General features: G+C 39.0%; 1 protein-coding gene across 7 annotated transcripts in view; it reads right to left on the reverse strand.

Moving 5' to 3' along the window:
• The window catches only part of LOC126919557 (nucleolysin TIAR-like), a 583,207-nt gene extending 567,344 nt beyond the window's left edge, over nt 1-15,863 (reverse strand). For 3 of the 7 annotated variants that reach the window (XM_050728939.1, XM_050728940.1, XM_050728941.1), the window contains exon 1: nt 12,524-15,862. In XM_050728939.1, coding sequence (XP_050584896.1) covers nt 12,524-12,775 — 252 coding nt within the window. In that variant the 5' untranslated portion in view covers nt 12,776-15,862. Of the gene's footprint in view, nt 1-12,523 lie in introns of all 7 variants that reach the window. The other 4 variants (XR_007711694.1, XR_007711696.1, XR_007711695.1 and 1 more) reach the window with 3 other exon arrangements.
• Nucleotides 15,864-24,152: the final 8,289 nt, after the last annotated feature.

Consider the following 24,152-nt stretch of genomic DNA (forward strand, 5'->3'; position numbering starts at 1 on the left):
AATCAGGATACACAGAATCGTTCGTGAAGTTATGCGAGATATAGTCATTTGTGGACCCTTGAATTCGTATTTATGTTTGTAGCCGCCGTTTGGCAGTGGCGGTGGCAGCGGCGGTGGCGAGAGTCTCGTGGAATTGAAATGCAAATAGTGGGATTCGGGATGCAAATTCCGGTTGCACGGGGTAACGCCAGCCAGCCATCCTGAACGAATGAGCGAACGAACGAACGAAACACGGCCCAGGCCAGGCACGGATCAGTTCAGAACGGAACCAAAAGGAATGGAACTGAGTGGACTGCGGATAAAATGAGAGAGCCGGTTGGGCGGAGGGGAGAAGAAGGCAGAGGAAGAAGAGGGTGAGCGATGAGTGGGGCTGAGAAAGAAAGACAAAAAATTGATTGCAATTCGGCGCCACTCTCGGCTTGCTCGAGATAAAAGTAATGCGTTTCGTGCATAACGAGTCCCTCCGCCTCTACCCAACCCTCTTATCCTCGCGTGTTGCCCGCGTACTCTCCCTTCTAACCGCCAACCCCGTGCACCCCCTGCTTTATGCCGCCTTATTTCGTACTGCCACTTTGTTTTCAACTTTCCTAGCTGCTTTATGCGCTGCGATGTCGATGAGTAACTTCGATCCTTGCGATGCCTCGTTGGACGGCGAGGCTGAACGAGCTAACAAATTCATCGATATACCAGAAGAAAGTAAAAGTTGCGTAAGATACGTTAATGTTACGTGACTATTTTTTACTTTCTTTTTGTACCTGTATTGCGAAATATCATTGAATATCGAAGGTTATTTTACAAATCTGGCCTTTCATTCGAGACACAAAACGACGTAGCGCGTATAATGAAAGTGTGTGTAGTGACCCTCTGTCAGTACAGATCAAGTAATGTTTTATAATCGAGTGTATGAAGTTGGATTTTGAAATCTCATTTTATCCTCCACATAGTTTAGACTTTGCTTCTTGCGATTCCACTTCTATCGAGAATAAAAGATCACTTTTTCTCCACCAAATTGTATCTTGATTTTTATATCTTATAATATAGAAACCGTGAAAACAAAAGCACTGTAAAACTCTAATATTATACACGACACTACTGAATAAGATACGAAACAATAGAATCTGAACGTAAGAAGTTCCAATGGTCTCGCATTATCTTGAAATCCATTCCAAATCTCAAAGCAATATGCTTCCCTCTACAAAATGTCTACGACTACGACAGTGTCTACTACTACTGAAGATGCAAATTTGAACGATCAAGACAGAAAAAAGAGCGTTTCAAGAGTAACAGATGAAACGCGCGTTTTTTCGATTAGGTAATGACATTATCCAAAACGTTTAACAATCCTTCGTCCTCTTCTCTCTCTTGTCGCTTGTACCGGATAGGATCGATACTTCGTAATTATATTAAGCAGAATGTCGGCGGCAGTGACTGGCCCGCAGCACGGCTTATTTCGAGGTAGAAGTATCATTGCATGGCGATGGACGACAATCGGACGGTTAACAGGAAGTAATTGGACACTCGTAGTTACCAGCCAGCGAAGCACATCTGTAATTCGCTGAATGAGTAGAGGTCGGTTGTCAGTATTAGCCAGATTCTGTTTTGCATACCTACCAACTTGCATACGTCGTGCTCATCAATTTTCTGTCACGTTTCCACTTATAATGTTGATTCGATTAACAATTACGCAAGTAGCTATTGGAACTTATCCGTGTCGTTGCGCCGCTCTTGAATGTGTAACTACATCGAGATTGTCCTATGTTGTTCGTTTTATGACGCTAATTATCAGCGATATTTCTCAGCCGTGTTAAATTTTGATGCGTGCTTACGATACATTATTAATGTTATAACGGGAGTTTTAAAATACGAGCTGTATGTACGTGAGTTAATTCAACGTTATATACCGCGCTGAATGATTACAATTAAAGAGCTACGTGATAATACGCGAATGAATATAATTCATAGGACAAGATTATCTAGACCATATACTTTTCCTTTATTCTAAATATTTATACTATTTTGATCATAATAGCATCATCTGTTTCATTCAACTCCCTCGTCGCTAGTCCACTTTGGCATTTTATGACCTTTCACATTTCTGTCGCATTGTCGTACTTACAAAAGGTTCGTAGCTGTATTTGCACTTTTTAAGAAGTTAATAGACAATTGTATGTTTTGTATAGAACTCTAATTATGTGTCGTAAATTCAATCACATGTTAAATGAACGAGAACGAAACGAAGAAAATTGTATGCTTTGAACCTGATCGCTAGCGAGGTTTTATCTAAGCTGAAATATTCGAGATTCTACTGTTAAAGAAGAACATACACCGCAAGGACGCGATAAAATTTTCATTTACGCAACTTATTTATACCTCCGCTACAAATTTTCTAAAACTACCCACTGAATGAACCGTGCAAAGATATTGCTTCGACGGAATTTGCATTGACAGAGTACATCCAACGGTTTTTAGTTCTATCGATTTGCCGCTTAACAAGGGCAACCGCGTTGGACCAGTATGTTCTACGATGGTGAGGCTCGATGGACGGAAAGGGCAGAGGGTGTCAGACTGAGCATGCTGGTAGCCCGGCCCAGCGAGTACCATCGATTACGCTGAAATTAACATTTAAAAGCGGAAAATTTGCAAGTGCCAGGAAGGCCGACGCTGTGTTAACCGTGGACTGTACGGAGCCACCGTACATAATGCAACCTGCACACACGCGCGTTCTCGTTACCAGACGCGTTCAACCCGCGAATAAGGGGGAGAAAGAGAGGGATAGAGGGGGGAAAGCGAAACCAGATAGGTGAAATAGAGAAAGAGGAAAAAAGAGGGGGAGAGGACACGCGAAAAAAGAAAGAACACAACGGAGAACAAGCGGACCGAATGGCGCGGGAATAACGTTAAGGAGAAAGAAAGAGAAAAAAAGCAGAGAGATGAAGAAAGAGAGAAGGCCACCCTCGCTGCTAAATGTAAATGTCCGGCATTTGTTACTTCGCCTGTATGACCCGCTGTTTGTTTGTATCTGCGGTACGAGTGCAGCACGGCGGAGGTGGAGACGAAGCAGGAAGAGGTGGAGGAGGAAATGATGGAGGTGGAGGACGAGCAGACACTAACAACAGCAGCGGCATGTAGCTGTGTTCGGAGTGTCCTTTTTTTGTTCTCGCTTTTGCTGTCTACTTTTTTATTTCTGTCCTGCCCCCTACCCCTGCACAGTGCCGTTCTCCGTAAGCCACCACTTCGGTACGCTCATTTGTAAAATTTTATGATGGTCCCCGCTGCGCTGTATCCATTACGGGAGGGGGGCTGGCTACCGGCTTCTTTTTTAGGAATTTCATTTTAATTACTGACCCATCCGAGAATGTGTGTGTGCGCGCGCGCGCGCTCCAAGACTAAACGTCGTATCAGATCGATCTGACGAGGCCAGATATCCGTGGACCATCGAAATCCCGCGGAATTGTATCGTGTCCCTTGCGGGCTTCCCTTTCGGCGCGTAATTCTACGTGATCGCCGGTTGTTAACGGATACAACCGGAGACCTGTGGACGATAAACGGCCGCGGAGGACGAGAGTCGGAAGCACCGGGATAGAAGGGATATTAAAAGGGTAAAGGGCTGAAAAATTTGCTCGTCGATCAAAGGGTTTAACGAGCTACACCAAGGAGAGACGATTAGTCACGCAGTCGCGCGTACTACTCGACCCGTTCGAAAGGAGAACGTAGGTACATAGCTCGACTGATTATTTTCTAAACTGCTATCAGTTGGAACCGCTACAGCCGGAACTTCGAAAGTTGAGTAATATGTAGAGTTCGTGGCAGGCGATAATACACTTCTCGGCAATGCCCGAGTATCATATTTCCAGTTAGTAACAACTTTCCACGTTTGCTTCAGAATCCTTCGCGATTTCGCTACGTACGCCTCCGCCGTGTGCAAGGCTGGAATTACTAGGGAATATATATATATTTTTCCGGCCAGCCTACCCCGCGGCACGCCCAGAATATTTAATGTAATTCAGGCTCTTATATTCCGTTTATTTGAGCCGATAATTAAATTAAATATTCTATCACTGCTTTCGGGAAATTATTCTTGAATATGTATTTATCGTGTCTTACTTGCATCACGAAGCTCTTTTCATAAATGACTACCATCAAAATTAAAAATAAAAAGAAAAATGTATCTTATAATTTTATACATAGGAATTTAAGACTATGTACTTGATTAACTTACTATCATATGACTCCTAGCGCAGTTACTCGGGATTAAGGCAAACCCACACACTATCCTTACTTTCTTAAATATATCGGCTATTTTTATTATTATGTTATCATAGCAGTCAAAAACAATATTGATATTCAGATGAGTTTGTATATGAAAATTATAGAAATAGCATCATTGTTCACCTGCGTTCTGCTTTCACATATTATTTGAATTGCAAACGGTGTTGTGATTTAGTAGAAACTCTATAATTGTTCGCTAGGATCTGCCCGTTAATTGTTCATGGTTTATCCCCACTACTAGAGGTGTTTCCCCTTGAACCAGTTAAGCGAGTAATGTGACACGGTAGTGGCTTCCCCTGGAAAGATCTGTATCGCCTTCGTATCGGTGAAACAATAATAACGAAACGGCGAAACTCTTTTTATTCCTAATTTTTTGTTGATAAAAATCTCATTAGCATACTGGTAAGATTTTCCTGGTTAAAATGAAACCAAACACGATATTGTTATAAAACTTGGTTACGTTAATTGAGCTTGTGAGTTTTTCTTCTTCGCTAGCTGCTTTTTTTCTACGTTCGCCCCTGTCGGCAATGTAAAAAACTTGGAGAATCTGTCCGCTAAAAGCTTCACAGCTGCGCTGAATTTCATCAATTATCCAAAGCTAAAGTGAATTAATAAACCGATTATTCTCGAATGGGGCAGTTTTTCGTACGTTTATTGTTCAGCATACTGCATCGTCTTGATCAATTAACAGAGTCAGTTACAAATGTAGACCGATTTGAAGAATGACACGTGAAAATTTAACTTGCACGTGGCTAGAATTGTAATGAAGTGTTCAGACTAGCCAGGACTTGATCAATGTTCATTCAGTTAAAAGAAGATTGAGATAGGTACGACGGAAGATCGTTAATGGAAAATAATTGGACATTGCCATTTTAACTTTTATAATATACAATTCAGGAACTATTTATTGAAAACTCATTTATTGGACAAAATTGAATTATACCCTCTTTATACTTTCCATCTTCTAATTTAATCTAATTAATTCTGATTAATAAAAATAATAGAATATTACTATCATAAATAGTGTTTTTATTTTGTAGAAGTGAACAAATAATTGAGATTGCACTTAACACTATTATCGTGAATGAAATTACTTAAGTTGCGTGATCTAGGTAAGAAGCTGTAGCATCGTTAAGAAAAGAAGCTTGAAACATTAAAGCAGAAATACTAAAAGCGAAATGTGTTATTAAACCCTCGTAATTACGGCGTTGATTACTCATAATTGGAGTGCAATATACGTAGGAAAAAAGAAAGAAAGAACAAGATATGAAATTACGCCATTCTTCATAAACCCTGAAATGTTGGAAATTAGCGAAAATATGAAATTATGAAATTCCTGAACAAAGGGGAAATTTGATAGAACTTCATTAAAAAAACAAATTATATGTCACCTTTAATCTAAAAATTGATACATATCGACGAAAGATTCGACGTAGATATCCTTTAAGAAAGGTTAGTTATGAATATATTGGTTGGTTAATATGACGTATTGAACACAGAAAGTAAAATAAGTTCTATATTGGTATAATAAAAAATCATATCCGAACAAAAGATCGTATTTTTATATACACATATAAATAGTTAAAGTTTTTTCACTATCTACAATAAGTATGTCACGTGACTGAATGTTCCAAAACGTGGTTTCAAATGTTCCATAAACTTCCTGCCCCATGCCTTTGACAGCGTGCAGTGTACACAGCATGCAGTCGCATCGAACGCATCAGGACGATCATGAAAAATTGAACGATCGCGCCGTAAAACTGAATTTCATAGACGCCAAACAAATCCAGTGCATCGACTGCGTATCTTTATCTGACATCTCGGTCGAACTTATTTCGACAATAGGCAGCAGCTTGAACTAATAATATTCTTCCCTTCGGGGCAAAGGGAGAAGAAGTAGAGAAGAAGGGGGAGAGATGGTCTCGGGAATCAGAACAGCGAGGGTTACTTTCGTGCAGCAGCTTTTTCCTTCGTTCTATCCTACTCCTTTCCGCGATAGCCGTATACGTTTTTCCTTTCTCTTTAGCCTGACAAGAAAAGCATTGTGCTGAAAACTTCCACACGCCGCGCCGAGCGGAGCCGCGCGCCGACGACTGGCGTACTTGTATGAGGCCGCCACTCTTTTGATATTTCAACGTAGTAGACGAGTGGCGTGTCGTAATGAAATCATCTCCAGTGCTTTGATCTTCCCCTCGCGCGCCTCGCTCCTTTCCACCATGAGCAACCTCCGCGTCGCTTTCCCTTGAAAACGGCTACGCAACCCCCCGTTCCACTCGCCACCGTCCCAACCATCCTGCCTCCTACCTTTAGCTAACTTTCCTCCACCATAGTCCTTCCTCCCACATCCCTACCACCGCTCTACTTCTTCCCAACCACCCTCATCATATCCCTGCCCGCCCCCGAGCATCGCTCCCGTAATGAGTTCCTTCTGCGCTTTCTTCGCCACGATACATTTTTACCATGCGAGAAGCAATTTCCTAATTATGGCAAGCGCTAACCGGTTGTCCTTTGTCGCGCGCCGCTCCTTTCTTCCGCCGGTTACCGTTGCCCAGCTCGGCCATAATTACTTTTTCGCGTAATGTTTTTCGCACGACGACGTTAATAGACGCCTGGAGAGAATGCACGCGGCTACGAAGAAAAGGGACGCGTAACGGCCCGGTGAACCGCAATAATTCCGCCGCTCTAGGATGCTGCTGGTGAACAGTCACGCGGTCGCCACGAAACGCGCTATGACCGACGAGACGCCGCGACTTTCACTTGTGTACCTCTTTATTCGTGAGAAGCTTTTCTTAGTATACTACCACTTTCACTAATATACTACTACTTTTTCTAGTTTGAGAAATATTTGAATCTGGACCAACCATTGTAATAAAGTAATTTGAAATGACGCTCACTTTCGAATATTCTAATTTTTATTTAAGCTGTTTGAAACAGTGTTCGCGTTTGAATGTTTCAATTTTTACCTAATGGATTTAGTTTTATCTGAAGCATCTAACTTCTGTATAATAGTTGCCTCGAAATGCCTTTCGATATTCACGTACGTAATACGAAGCTCCATATTCTCTTTGCATATTCTCTGTTTTACTGCAAGTACAGGAACCTACGTTGATTAGTTCGATATCAAAGGTTCTCTGTAATTTAGCAAACCACGCATTACCTTCATGTTTCTGTTCTGTCTTTTGAAAAGTCAGATAGAACAGAATTTTTGTCATTCGTGTTTGCTTGGTCATTAGAAGATATTAAAAATCTACAACAAATAAAAATAAGTTTACCAAACACGAAAATTCTGTACAAATCTCTAATAGTGAAAAACATATCCATGCAAATGGAACTTTGTTCTTGTGAAATACAGCCTGATAAAGAAGACAAAGAAGATCTGTCAAGCCTTGTCGTCAATAAAATTTCTCTCTGAATGCATAACTCCTTTAAAGTAATCCAATGCGACGATGCTCGTAAAGGGAAGATCCAAAATGATTGTGCTAAACACAATAAAGGAAGCGAGATCTTTTGAGGGGCAATAACACGATGCACGATCCATCGTGAACTACGGTGGACATTGACGATGATCGATACGCGGGGTAAGAACATTGAACAAGACGCCAAGAGACAGAATAGATGAAGGGACAGGTTGCTCATTCTTCTTTGTATATGAGAACCACGACCGTGGTAGGTATATAAGATGTATCGAGCAACAAGGACTAACGGCCTTTAATTAATAAAGTTACGCGAACAACTCTCAAAGTCTTCCTGCTCCTTCTACACGACCTTCTACCGCTGTACCAGCTATTTCCCTTGCTTTAGAAATTCTGCTATTCCCTCCCTTCACCGGCTACCTCTCTTCTTTATCGTTTCTTCATTCTTCCGTGAAAACCTACCTACAGACTTCAAACCCTTTATTGGATGAAAGCTACACCTTATCTTAAAGATTTATTCCTATTCTCATTAATTGCGCTCGATAATCGACACGCGTGAAATTGTTGTAATTGTTGCAGAGAACAATCGACAAACTATGTCCTTTTTTACTCGAAACTTCGAGTAACGATTGTAGCCGTCTAACAAAATATATCAGAACGTCGCAACGATTTTTATACAAAGTTTGATGACCCACTTTGCAGTCAGTTGGAAGGTATTGATAGACTGAATAAGAAGGTGGATTTTAAAGTTGCAGAGGAAGAAGATGTTGTTACTTGTTATTCGCGTGAAAATACAACTTATTTCTTACATTTACATTTTTCTTATATTCTTACTTTTGGTCTTAGTATTTCCATACTATACATTTAAATGAAGTTTACTTTTGACTTATATCTTTGATTAAAATTATATCGTATATAGTGATATAAATCATCCTTTACTATTTGCATTTGGAAGAATAGTAAGACTAACATTATATTGTATTAATATTATAAATTTTTGCTTGATAATATGTTTCGAAAAATTAACTACATATACCCATGGTGTCTCAGTGTTAGAACTTACTTCAAGGGCCATTCATAAACATATTATGTATGTCCTATTCGACTTCATATTTCTGAAATATTGTAGCGAATATTGTGTTCCCTTATCTGGTATGCGATTACATACAATATGTTTCAAACACCTCAATCATCGTAATAAGAGCTCTGAGTTCATTCTATTTACTTCAAAAGTATTCATTCAATTCTTTCTACTCTACGGATGCTATTATAGCAACGTTAACAATGTAAAATAAAATATGAAAAAATATGAAAAAAAATAACAAGGATACTTACGAAAATTTACAAACATTTATAATGTTTTTCTTTTCAAACCAAAATCGTTGAAAACTGTAAAAGCGTGTTAAAGTCGGTCTATTATAACAATTTTCAAAGCGCGAAGAGTTGAAAATTGCCTAGTTATCCGGTTACAAAATTAAATAAGGTTTCCCAGAATGTTCTTCCTGCATAGCATCGTATAATTGACGCGTAACTCCCTTTCGATCGTTGCCGCAATGAAAAAAGTAAGTAACTGTAGAATCAGAATATGTTTGAATGTGTTTAGTAATTGATAACTCGTATCGTAAGAATACGTCTTTTCTTCTCATCGACAATCCGGCGCCAACGGGGAGAAGGTCGTATCGTTTCAAGAAGTCCCATGCGGCTTCTGTAGTGGCATTCCAAGAAGCGGCACAAGGAAGAGGAAACGCCACCCGCGGATTGCCAGACTCTAAGAATTAAAGGAAGTTCTCGCTGGCTGGCAACGAGTTCGTGTCGCGCTCTCTGCGTATCTCGACGATGCTTGCCCAAGAGTAACTCAGCTGGCGAGTTATGGCTCGCTAAAGAAAATTGACTTGAACCACGGCCAGGATAATAAAAGCGCGTTGCTGCGAGGAAACGTGGGCGAGAAGAATGGAAGAAGCAATAGGACTCTTGCATCGTTCTCGCAGCGATACCGTGCACAAGAATCGAGATAGAAACAGAGAAATGTCGATATCGATAGATATCAATTAAAAGTTATTACATCCTTTAGGTTATTGTCAAGCGTCACTGAGATTATGATAACGATTAAACGGCCAATCGATATAAGACTTAATATACGATGGATTATGCGATATTATCGTGCTATATACTATAGTCAGTTACTATACGTTCGTTGCACATGTTAAGCTCCGCTGTGATCTTTGAATTTTTATATTTCGATATTACTTATGTTTCAATAAACAGAAGAGGCTTTCAACCTTTAAAGGATATCATGAATTAAATTTTCACCCTAATAACAATACATATCTTTTAAATGAAAAAGTTAATAATGTCGAAGAATCCTCCGTTTTATCCATTATTCAGTACTAAGTGAAGAACAGAAATATTATTGTTTGCAGCAATGATATTGCAATGGCATTATTAGATGGCGATAATAATAAAACCTAACTTGCATAGAACACACTCGACACATCTTTTAATGTAAAAAAAAAAAAATAATGTAACAGAATGAGTTAAATAGTACGATGATAATGTACTCAGAAAAATTGAACTTTTTGTGGTTCTTCCTTATTTCTTTTATTTTTAGAAACATATCCTTTTGCATTAAATCTTAATACAAAAAGAAGGAAAAAGCGTATCAATGTATTATTGATTCAAAAAGTATGAAACTTCTGAATAGCTTTTGGATGCAAGTTATGAATTGTAAGTATCAAGTTTAGATAAAATATCCATTCAGATTCGAAAACAGTGGTAATATCACAGACATTTTAATTAAGGACATCAATATGCGTGAATTAATTAATGCGTGAATATTTGGCTTGCTTTTCGCGTTTGATAAGCTATAGTTATGGAAAAATACATCGCTACACGAATAAAGTAAAAAATAAAAAGTATTACTTCAAAGATAGAAGGAAAGTATGATGACTTTTCTCTATGAATATTTTAAAGAAGTGAAATCTACTGTGCTTTGGAAAAATCCATCGTTGCACTGCTTCTATCTGTGATTATAACAAACTTTAGGTTGTTCCGAGTAAACAATTATCGATCGTGGGGATGATTATTCATAAAATACTATCGTTTGCGTTAGCTGTGAATATTCCAATGAATTTCCATATTATTAGCATATAGTTTCCTTCTATCAACAATTTTATAAGTTTATGAGATATAAGTGTTCTACTTTAATTCTTGACAATTTATGATACTTTAACAATTTCACGAATAAATAACAAAGTAAACTTATAAATATTAAGCATCGTGTGAGAAGTGAAAATAATATTTTCTTTGATTAACGATAAGTAATAACAATTAAATACAAGGAATGAAACAAAATATTATACAGAGGAGAAAATGAGAGAAATTAATTTTCAAAAGTAAGATCATGAAAGTTATCTGCACGTAATAATAATTATGATCACAATAATTTTACAAAACTCCCAGTGCACGATAATGTGCAAGACCATAATTTGCACATTAACACGTGTTATTGGTAATAGATTTATGCAACAACAGGATAATAAGCCGGTTTTCAATAAATAAACACGCGCAGACAAGGTCAGCTAATGAAACAGTATACACGCAGAATAGATTACATGAACAGTGAATTGTTATTTTATTTATAGTTGGTCAGTTCCGATTTTACATTTAACTGAATAGCTCGAATTGAATCACCGATATGTAAACCAGCGAACTGGAATTCTGGTAACTCGATGATAAACGGCTCTGTCCTGACTATTGAGACACGCACATTATTTTTTAACTGTCACGATCAGCAATGATGGATTGGAGGATTGTTGCGTGCGATATTCCTCCGAGCTCCGAAACGAAAATCCATCGAACGTTTCGCTTCAACGTGAAGAGCGTTTTTTGCATATCGCCGTAATTAAAACTGTCACTAATGGTAAATAACTTTGATAAATGTAAAATCGAAACAGTTCATAAACCGTAATTAACTTTTCGCGTAACTTAATGATCATGCTATTGAGAAAGACAGAATAACGGCAAAAACTCCTTTGTTCGCATAATATAATACAAAATATCTTTTTTGAGAAAGTATTTAAAATAATTGAATTGTATTGCTGTACATTATTTTTATTTCTCTAAAGTGTTGTTTTATAGAGGTCGGTGTTTTAGCTTTAAGCTTTCGTATACGTTTATAGTTTCTATCAAAGTAGTGTTATACATATAGCGTCAGCTGTAAGCATTAGGATACTCGTGATGATATTTAGCATAACTTGAATACTCGTTATCTTATCATAGATCTGCTACATCATTTGCATCATACATACTTCATAATCTTAAAGTATTCAAATTAAAGTAAAATTGATCAGAGTTGATTAATAAATATAAGGAATAGGATATTCTAATTCTTATGCCCGACAGTATACAGAAGTTTGCATATTGTTAATATTTTTTGTATTGAATGCAACACAATTTTGTATTGTGTTGAAGTTTTTATCTCCGTTCTCCTATATCATTAGCCACGCGTTCTTCATCAGGTACTAAACATAATATCGGATGTTATTCTATAATATCAATAACAGCAGAAAATCGAAACGGTCAATTCAATATAAAAGTGTCAGAAGATTAATCAGAGATTATTTGTGAGATCTAAGGAACTAAGAAAATATTTTCAGCGTGTACCGCTTTACTGTTGCTCAAATAATAAATGACCTACAAACCCGACCAGTGTTCGCGGTATGGCAGCTTCAAGATAAGCCGAAAAGCACGGATGTTTCAACGATTTTTCCACTTCATTGGGACGAATAGGAATCGTGCATCCAATAGAAGAGCATGAGAAAGTGATGTAACATTGTTTTTACCTTATTCGGTGTGGTTGCTTGTTGCTGCGGCGAACAGCTGGTGCTGTGTATGGTCGGCTGGTTGGTCGTAACCGGTACAATGCCTTGATGATTCAGGTGGCTCAGCTGATTGAGCTGCGTGAGTTGTTGCGGCTGCTGCACCGGATTCTGGGTAGTGGCTTGTAGCTGTTGATGATGCGTCTGATGCGCAGGGTGGGTCGTCTGATGATGCGTCGCGGGGAAGGTGGGCACCGTGAACGGGACGAACAGCATCGGGCTGCCGAGGATGTGCGCACCACCTCCACCCAATGCCCCCGTCTCCTCCCTACACCTTTTTTGTGCGTTTTTGGTTTTGGATAACTCTTTTACTCCATCAACCGTGTTTGTTACTTCGACGTGCTACTACGTTATACTTTTATTATATTGTACTTTTTTTTATTTTATCAAACACTGCCGACGACGACGACAAGCAGAGTAGAAGCGGATGTAGCGGTAGTAGTACAGGTAGAAGTAGTAATGGTAGTGGTTAATATTTGTAGTAGTTGTAGTAATAGTAGTACTAGGAGTAGTAGTAGTGGTAGTAGTAGTAGAGTACTATACGTGTCGAAGTGAAGCTACAATGTATGTTTAGTAATTTATTATTACCTGCACTCCTGCCCCAGCCCCTGGTGCTGGGGGTGGGCGTAGGGGGCGGCTCGGACGGAGGTGGTGGACGCCACCCTCGCTACCCTCAGCGATAGGCCGCCCCGCTGACTGGTAAGCTGGACCGAAGCTGGCTGGTGATTGCTATGCACGCAGCAACAGGCACGGCAACCAATCGGTTGTTGTTGACTCGGAATAGCCTGGAAGTGATGAGTTATGGGGCCCCTGGGCCCCGTGGAGGAGGGAGAACACGGGTACACCCCAACCAAGCAGCCCACCACTGCAGCCCCGGGGCCCGGTGCACTCGGTGCCAAGGCGCCTGTAGACGAGGCCACCCCAACCTCGCTGGCCCTTCTGCAACCACTGCACCACTGCACCCACCCTCCTTGCTGAGGGGTCTGATACGATCTACTAACGCCGATCGTTGACCCGGACTGGACCACTTCCACCTGGGTCTCTTTAAGTTCACGATCTCCTGCGGGTGGGATCTTGCTACTTTGCAGCTTCCTCGGGGTAACCAACTTACACCGGTTTTTTAATTATCGTTAATCTTCGAGACACTCGGGAGCTTGCTTCGTTGCTGGATTACTCGTTAATAAAATCCTCAGCCGCTTCACTTCGACTTTGCCTATTTTTCACTACCTCACTTTTATCGTATTAGCTATTTGATCGACAAGATTTTCGCGGATAAAACGATTAAAGTCACCTAATGCTTTGACTAGATGCGGTTATTTGTCAAACTATCCGTTATCGTTGTATAAATATGTTCACACCGTTGAACTTCGTTGACACGTTGCTTACACAAAGTTAGAAATCGGTAAACGGATATATAATTACGAATCACTATAATCAGTCTTTATGTGTTCGAGCGCACTCTTCGAACGTCTTAAAATGTTACACAAGAAACAAACGGTTTACCGAAAACTTCCTTGATACGTATCGAGAACTCTCGGCGTGGTCGATGCACACTCATAACCACGTGGTCGACTTGAGTAGCCTCGCACGTCGATCTTTCGGATTGCCGGCACAAATACGAATGGGGAACGAACGTTTCCTCCGCGACAGGTTTGGTCTCGGTAGAAGTTAACGGTGTTGTATTGCCAACAGAAACTTCCTACAGTTGAGTAAAGTGGTGGAATGAGTCGCGGTATAAGCCGGTATCAAATATTAAAGACGCCGGGTTTGCCGGTTCAACAAGTATACAATTGATTGCTCTCTTGTTTCCCCCTCGAGATAACTGTATTTGTTGAAAAGCTGTGTTTGCGCTCAGCTACTAGTAACGTTTCCTCATAAAGTCGGCGCACTATTAACCAACTTTTGTAAAAGTAAAAAGCCCAGCTGCTCGTTCAGCACTTCCACTGTAGATGAGTACGATGCTTCCGGCCCAGCGAATTCAAACTAGGAACACTGTTTCTTTTTTTTTACATTCACCAGATATTACGCTCACGTACGGAACTATATAGAAAACGGAATCACGGAACGTTGTTTACCCGACGTTCTTTTTGAAACGCGTTTCTCGATGAAGAACACTACAACCGCGGTGGTACACCTTAAGAAAAAGTGTCATCAACGATTAGAATGGCATATCTACAATCCCTTTAGCCTTGGCTCCCTGGACCTTCGTCCGTTACACTATTTATCTTGATCTTCCACGAATGTATCAATTGCGGAAGACGCTCCGCGTCATTGTCGCGTTCAGCGTCGTAGCAACAGAGATCGCGATCTCACTACCGAGATACCGAATCGTTATCTATTGAGATGTTCTTCTTTTTCTTCGTGTGAAACTTAATCAGGCAGCACGTCCTCGCGATTCTGTAAACGAGGACGAAGACACGGCGGGTGGAAAAAGAGGGAACCTAACCCGTAATGTTGGAAGGTCGCTCGCCGACTGACTAGCACTTCCGCTCAGGCTGTTGTGCGATTCAGAGTGGGGGATGCTTCGTTGGGTTGTTGTGTGTAGGGGCTGGTGGCGGTGGGTAGACTCGTTGGTTGGTTGGTCGGGGTGGTTGTGTGTGCTCGGCTCGTGCTGTGCGCGGGAAACCAGGGGCTTTCGAGCCTCTACAAGCGGCACGGCCCGGCAAAATAGCGACCAGTTTCACGTGGCTCGTACTACCTTGAGTTTAACTACTTTTCTCTGGAGCTTTACCGCATCGGTTGCGGAGAATCTTTCTTCTTGGCGTCGATATCTCTCGGCCGAAACGGAATTCCTCTGTTTTATCTTCTGTTTGCAGTGCATGTAGTTTGCTGGGTGTTCGTTCGTTGTATTTTCTTTATATCGTACCAACCGACGTAATTTTATAGATACTACACGAGTATACCTTATTTCTATCGTTTTTGCGTTATTTCTACTCCGTGAACTTCCTCGTGGCGGTTTAGTCGACAGATGGAACTAACCAAGCGTGGAACGAGTGACAAGGTGGTACGTCGGAAAGGCTTACGCCGCAGTCAACGTGGACAGAATCTCAATAGCGTCGAATGATTATTTGGAAGATTAATATCGTCGATCAGATTACTGCGCTATTGTCGTTGGTATCTTTTCACTTTCTTTACTTGAATCACTCGAATCAAGAACAATTCTTTATATTTCACTAAATTTTCGCGTTGCCTCCGATCACACGAAATTCACTAGTCTTCATTCGGTTGCACAAGTAGATCGTGTGATCTCTCCAATTTTCCTAATTACTTAGAATTCTAGTTTTTGTCAACGGCGACACAACGATATTGAGAGGAACTCGCAGCAGCCGTCAATTTTTATATTTCGTCTGCAAGATTAATAACACGTTTGTTGCAACGAATCCAAATACTTTACCATGCGTAAGGAAATCGAAGGATTCGTCAAATCTGTTTTTGTCAGATTCACGAGAAGCTTCGCGAAACCGATTTCCAGCGAGCGAAACATCCATCCGACGGGCCGCAACAGAATCTCGCGAATCATTCGTGGTCGCACGTGCTCGACCGGTTCTTCACTGTCAAACACCCGGGTAAACACTGAAATATGCACTAGGAAACACAATTCACAATAGTGGTTGCCCAGTGAAACACAAACAGCTGAATCGACACTCGCGCCGTTGGAACGGTCTTCCCTCGTTGAAAAGATCCTGCTGGATCAAGATCACGCCGAAGAACGACGTAAAAACGAATTGGTCCGTGAAACGTACCTCTTTGTACGCGTGCGTCGTCGTGTGGCTTGTTGTGTTTACGAACCGCGGCTGTATTGGTGGTTGTGGTCGGCGCGAGGACGTAGACGAGAGAGCGCGTCTTTGACACGAGGGATCGAGGCGTACGGGCGAGAGCGTAGGGGGGAAAAATGGACTAACACAGAACGTGGAGGCGAGAGGAGGATGCTGCCTAGTGGCCTAGTGCGTAGCGAGCTATGGATTTGGTGGAGCGCTGTGACCTGCACGTAGGTAGGTAGCGTGGAGACAAGAACCGTGTATCGCAATGTATCGCGGTGGTGGCGACGACGGCGGCGGCAGCGGCGGCGGTGGTAACTGGAGGGGTGGTCCGTCGGGCTGGTGGGGCGTGTGGGTGGTAGGTGGAGGGAGCCTGGTTCGTTCCTTCGTTCCCTCGAGGTGGTGGAAGAGAGGGTAGATCGGACGTTTGGGAGACCGAGGGCGCGCAAAGCGCCCTAGCTCGGGCCTTGGAAACGGCTGTTCGTGTTACTGCTCTTGGTATTGTTTCACCGGCACCGCTTTTTAATTATCAATTTTATCGTCCTTCGCAATCCCCTATTTTTTTTTTATCTTGCGTTCCCTCTGATTTTCACCTACCGAAATTCCTAGAGATTATCTGTTATTGGTTAATAACTCGATAAGTTTCGATAAGTTTGTGTCAACGATTTGTGAAAACCAGAGGAATATTTCATATGTATTTGATGATGGTTTTGTTCTTTTTCTTGTGAATTAAGTTCTCAGTGGAAAATATATGAAAAATGAGTATGTATATACTTATGGTTATTAACAACTTTTATTATTTACAACTTTGTACGATTAGTGATTCCGTTTTAATAGAAGTCGACGAATACAATTTTTTTAGCTTTCTTTCGAATCTTTACTGTGAAAGAGACACTTGTATTGAGTTAGAAATGTATCGAATAAACGTAGATGTTGAAAATGAAAGCATGTATTTAAGTTAAAATGAATTGACATATTTTGTGTTCGAATCGAATATTCTCTTGTCATCACATTCGCAATAAATGCTGCTCCTGTTTCTTTATTCGCAGCGAAGTTACATAACTTCCAGTTACATTCAGATTTCTAGCAACACTTCCATCACGTCAAGTCTATCGATATATTTACGTAATACGTCATAACTCATCCATGTTTTATAAAGTGTCGCCTACGTATGCAACAATGGGATTTATATACAATGTGATTTGCAGTAAAATATGCGTAGTATGTGTTCAACGCTAACAAAGAGGAATGAATGTCACGTTATGTTCAATATTCTTTATTATCGGTTTGCAACAGTGTGTTGAGATACTCGCAAACTTCATCCGCATTTCGATATTTGTTTACAAAATAAATTTCGTAGAACTTTGTTGCGACTATTCTTTTCATTTTTAATTATATAGGAGCGAAAATCTACTCTGTTGACAAGTATTAAAGAACTGAGCAAATGTTTATGTTAAAACATCAATAACGAGTGATGAGCGATTTGGGAAATGTACAAATAGGATATGATGAATGGTGTTACGTGGAAATTTGATTGCGCGTGGTAAAATAGTACACGCGTGTGTAGGTATTGTGCGTGTGAGATCTTCAAAAATACAGTATGATTGAAAAACAAGAGATTTCTATATAAATTATTGGAAGAACGATTGGAAGAGAAAGTATTTTGAAAGAATTGAGATTATTTTGAGAATAAGAATTGCCCGTATTATTATTTTACTTCTATCTCATTATTTAAATATATATAACTACTGGAATACCTTTTAATATTTACTCGTAGTTCAAATTAAATGTTTCTCGCCGTTTTCATTTTTTAGTTATTTTATTCAAAACCTTTTATTTCATTCGTACCATGCGCGCCTTGTAACGTAAAATATTTTAAATAAAGTAAAATTTGTTCGTGTTTTTCAATAAATATAATAGGCGTGCGCCTATTTATGGCTGGCGCGGCAGAATTTTAGAATAAATCCCAAGATTTTAAGGCAAAATTTTTTACACGTTAGTGAAAAAATTAATTGTCTCCATCACGTTCTAATTCTGAAGTTTATAGAAATTTAAAATTCTGAACCTTTCACGCGAAATGTAAAAAAAGAAGAAGGATCTTTTACTCTTCGGCGAGACGGGGCAAATTAATTTGTTCTTTCCCGTCTTCGTTAGTTGACTACGAGGCGGGAATAACCAAAGACCTGCGGTTAGTGACGCATCGATCGGCACCCGTCATTTTTGTCCACTTTGTCACGTGTGTTAATTAAAAATTGCTCGCGGTCATTGTCGTGGAAGAAATCACGCACGTCCCTGTAATTAAATCCTCGATGAATTCTCGTCAATCGACCGTCAAGCAATCATCGACGCCCAACCATTCACTGGCACGCATACACACCCTGTGATTTGAACATTTCGTATTTTCAATCGCATCGCTAGAGCAGTTCGAATTTATTAATTATGCCTCACATCGGTCATTGTTAAATTGGTGCTTTCAGAACCACGGCAATTAACTTGTATTAACAATGATATGCGTTAGGCGAAATAGAATTTTGTCCCGATTTTATTTGTTCCTCCGTTTAATAGAGAAACCAGTCAGTCAGGATATATATATCGTTAAAATAGTAGAATATAGTTCTGCGACATCACACACTTACGATTATTTCTAATTAGTCCTGGATGAATTTTATGATTTTATCTAATTAAGATTAATTTCCAGTACTTTTTGTATTCAAAGTATTTTTTTTTATTTTATAACAATCAAATTTCATACCAATGGTGATAGTAATTCCAAATATATACGTTTGTTATATTATATTTATTATGTTTGATGATACGTTTTATCTCCGAGTTTTTACTATTGATATAACTTTGAGAAAAATCAATTTCCTTGAATTATTGTTACGTGTTAATAGATTAGAGAACTTTAAAATTACTTTGCTCGAATGAAACTCAAATTCTTATATTTGTATAAATAAAAATTCTTCTAGATGTATGATAAGTTCATTTAAGCAGCAAATATTTTAACTAATACGATTAAATTCCAACTTGAATATTATCTTGCAGGATAAGCTCTATGTATCACATAATAACACAATTAATCGATAAAATATTTCTGATTCAGTAGCTTTCAATATTAATCATTATATAGTTTAGTTACTCTTGTATTTAACATAAATTTCTAAATTATGTAGTTTTCACGTTATCCATAAACCAAGAATTTCTCTTCTCAAAGCTTTAAATGCTTCATGATCACAATAACGCGCTTTACAACTAGCGAAACTCATAATACCCTATAATCTTCTATGTATCTCGAACATTTAACACACAAAATTGCGCTACAGTTCATAGCACATATTCTGACACTTTGGTAGTAACATTACACAAATGTTCCAGTAACGACAATTTAATAAAACTAATGTTTCACATTTCCTTATAGAATTATTAAGTTATTATTGGTTTTCATCGCTTTAAAATAAAAAATAAAATCATTGTAGAATCTTCTTACATATAAAAATCCTATGTTACAAATGTTTATTGTTCTTGAAGAGAAAACCTGTGTTTTTGTTCTTAACAAAATGTTTGAGAAATATTACGCGCCTTAATATTCAAATATTAAACATATAATAATGTTACTTGTCTTAATAATTATATTCGACTGCCACAAAAGTGTGTCAATTGATTAACCATTTTGAAGACACTTACATTTTCAGACCTAACAGGATATTTTCATTTCCAATCATATCATATTAAAATCGTTCTATTTTAATAACAATAATAAACCAACACTGAAATCAAAAAATACACAAAAATGTATTTATACGTCTTTCTCGCATGATCTCCGCTAAATTTTATAATCAAATTACACCTCCTTAAAAGTAAGCAAACGTTCAAATATTCCTGAGCATGTAATACTCAAAGTCTCGGAGGAATCAAATACTCCTCCCTCTTCTCCTTAGGAATCAAAGAAACTCTCGAACAGCAAAAAGAGAAAGAAGAGGCTGATATTTAGCTGCTTTCCACGTCTTTGCGTTTCGACGAGTCATCGATATTTGCCGCAGGACAAAGTGCGAGCAGCAAGCACGACCTGCACTTTGCGTCCGGTAAATTTCGTATTTTCACGGCTAATGACTGAGGAACGAGACGGTAATGTATTCTATGCGGAACATCTACTATGCGCTTCCCATTAGCATTTGTAATGCGCACCTACCCCTAACTCTGGCCCGCGAGCGTTGACGCTCCGCGCAAACCCATCAGCGGTGCCATTTATAGCGGTGTGTTCCGTGTTCCCCTGCCCAGAGAAAAGAGTTTACTACTCGTTGCTGGGGAATATGTTAATAGGACGCGGCGAGCACGCGGCCGCGTTATACCGCGAGCCGTTCAAGGATCACGGCTTCCCCAGGTTTCGAGTATTTTTCACCGGTTGCCACCGAAAAGCTACGGCAAACCGTAGAAAATAGACGCGCCATTAAGAACCTTTCACACGTCACTCGAACGACGTGCGTCGTTACCGTCGTTTGTCGCTGCTCTCTGCAGTTTCGCTCTGCCGTTCAAATTCTGTAACGATTCTTATTTATTCCTATTGAGACGGGAAAATGTACGGTTGCCAACGTGATTGTTCCTTACCAGCTCTTACTCATCGGCATATTGTCATCTCGGTTACGTTTGACGGATTATTCTTGCTGTTTCCTTAGCTGTTACGTGGTTAAATTTCAAGCGTTAAAAGTGATAAAGTGACGAAGCAGTGAAGTCGTAGTGAATGTGGTAAATTGTAAATTCATATGTTTAGTGATATGATTAGAGAAATGGAACCTAAGTTTTACCTGTTAAGTTTTACGATGAGTATTATACTTTTAGGTATTTTACATACGTTGTGGTAATTGTTATATATATAATAAAGTATAATTGTGATATAATACATGTGTTTTAATATAATAATTGCTGTATATGGAATGAAATAAAAATGCAAGCTGGGATAAACTGAAAAAATTTTGAAAGATTCTGAGCTCATAAGGATTTGGTACCTCAATTAAGCAATTTAGGAGAAGTATCGTTAAGTCGATGAATTTATGATATGAGCAAGTTGCTAATATCTGGCAAAATCGCCAGCTTTTTAGAGGATCTATTTCCTTTTAGAACGTTTATAATTAATTCCTGCAAGTACAAAGAAGTACTTAAGTAGTTAATACGCCGCCATCAACTTCTCTACGAAGAATATTCTTCATTCGGAGAAGAATATCTGCTTTGCCTTCAATCTCCGTTCTGTTCTGCTCAATCCCTTTGATTCTGAAATAAAAGAACACCATCACTTATCATCATCACTTTCCTATCTATCACACGCACTATCTTCGACTTTTTTCCTTGCAGAAGAATTATATAAAAATACCAAAATAATATAATGAACAAAATAGAATGATCGAAATAATCAAGGCAAAACAGTCTTGTCGATTTACTTGAAACCACCGAATGTAATAAATACTTTGTTTCTTATTTCTTCCATTCTGGTCAATTAAACGTCAATGGCTTGTACGCCAAAGCTGCTTTAATCTCGGTGAAAAACGCTTGTTCGAGGCCAAAATGTCCACTGAGACTCGAAAACAGGTTAAATCCGTAGAGGTGATGACTGCGAAGGCGGTGAACGCAATAACGGATAAGCGGGGCCATCGGACAGTTTGCGAGCACCTCTGCTCCTGATGGGCCGGACGATGGAGAGACAGGGATATAGGGAGTCGGTATATTTATAATGACCCTATATGTATGCAAATGGCTGCATATCGTACAGACCTATCCCACTCGTACTCGTACGTGACAGAGGGTTCGGTCCACGTGTCCTTCCTCCTCCTGTTCTGTCTACCCCTCTTCTCTCCCCTCCCCCTCTATTTCTCTCTCTCTTTCTATATGTCTGGCTCTTTCTCATCCCTCAATGTGACTCTTGGATCCCACAAGTCTGTCCATATACACGCGTGTATCGGGGCGAGCGAATAACGAGTTATCGTTGCGCCGCGAGGGGAGAGCAAAATGCATCGATTGCGCGTAAACGCGAGTTGACGCGATTTCCAGGCGAACCCGTGCCGCAATTTCGCAGGCAACGGGCTCTTTCCGCGCGTGTAACGCTAGCGCCAGCCGCGATCTCGCCCCTAATACTACGACGTCGATCCTATTGGCAGACCGTGGCATCAGACAGAAATTGAAACTGACTATAACTTTCGACGAGGCACCGACCAGGCTGGTGACGACGAAACAGAGACGTGTGGTTAACGACTTTGAAAGCTTTTGATACGAAACTCGATGTCGCGTAGCATGTGTCGTTTTCGATTATTAGCTGACTCTCTAGCGTACGTCGTTTGTGAAAGTAGTACCTGAAAGTTATTGTTATATAAAAATACGTATACAGTGACAGCAGAAAGTATTAGCTTCTTTCACAGTAGGTTTGTAGTCCTATGAACGTATGGACTATTAATGGTACGGAATTCGATATAGTCGGATCTAATTAATTCTCAGATCTAATAAATACAGCAAATACCTATATTGATACCTGTATGCGATTGAAAGTTTAATATTAAAGGAATGTCAGATAATTGTAGACGTAAGAGCATGATGTATAAAAGAAAATATTATAACAAAGAGGTGTTGTTTACTATTATTCGAAAATCTGCTTAATTGATACGAGATTAAAATATAAACTTTCGTATGTTAGTTTTTGTATACTTACATTTAATAAAAATTGCATACCTGTAACGCAATGACAACTTGCAATAGTTCGTATTAATATTTTATTCGTCAAAGTTTACTTTGATAATTGTGATACTAATTGTTGATAGCAAATGTGAAACAACGGGAGCGGTTTTAATTTTGTTTAATAACAAAACCGTTTCTGTAGTGAAATGGTAATAGTTAATGGCTACTCGCCGAATAAATTATTAAAATAACGCTTGCCTCTTTTTCCTCACAAATTACGGATAATTTGCAGTGGCTTTATGTGCTTACGCATCTGGTCGCGTGATTTAAAACAGTACAGTATAACCACCGGAGATTAAAAATGGTTAATTTAATTCATAATACATGCATACTGTTTAAGCAAACACTACAATCAGTAGGTTTAGAGAACATAGAACCGTAAGTGCTATTCTTTTATGTTAAATATAAATCGCTGATAATATGAATTACACACGCAATTTGTGTCAGTAAATAATTATTATGATAAGAAATGGAATTATACATAACCATACATGGAGTAATAATACTTCAGAAGAAATTATTCAACTAATGGTATTAAAGGTATTACAGTGATTTAAAATAATATTTTACTCATTTTCAGTATTTAAAATAAAAACCAATGATTACGTTGTTAATGAACATTTATAGTATTTAATTTGCAATGTTTAGAATTGTATTCGCTTGTAAAATAGGTAATTATTTGTTTCAACAATACACTAACAATCCAAATTAGCTTGCAAAATTTCTGTTCCTTGAGATAGTTATGAATATTATAAAGAATATACAATTGGATAAATCATCGTATTTCAAGAACATATTTTATATCAAATGTTTTTCTACATTGCATTTTTCTTCGAATGTATTAACAAAAAAATTCTTCTAATTATTTAAATACAAAAAATTGATTAAAGCTTGTTAAGAAACGTAGATATATGTTATTTTTTACTTTATTTGTGTACACATGCTTACACTCTAGCTCCTAAAAGAGTAACGTGAATTTCAACGAAAATTTAAACGTTGCCGCTTGAAATTTCATCACGAGTAAGCACCTTAATGTGCACAATGTAAAAACACCCACCTAATTTACTAATAATTTTCACAATTTAAAGTTACTGTGAAACGATGGGAGCGCCTACATT

This window comes from Bombus affinis, chromosome 8 (genome assembly GCF_024516045.1).
Source record: "Bombus affinis isolate iyBomAffi1 chromosome 8, iyBomAffi1.2, whole genome shotgun sequence".
In the NCBI taxonomy this organism is placed as follows: domain Eukaryota; kingdom Metazoa; phylum Arthropoda; class Insecta; order Hymenoptera; family Apidae; genus Bombus; species Bombus affinis.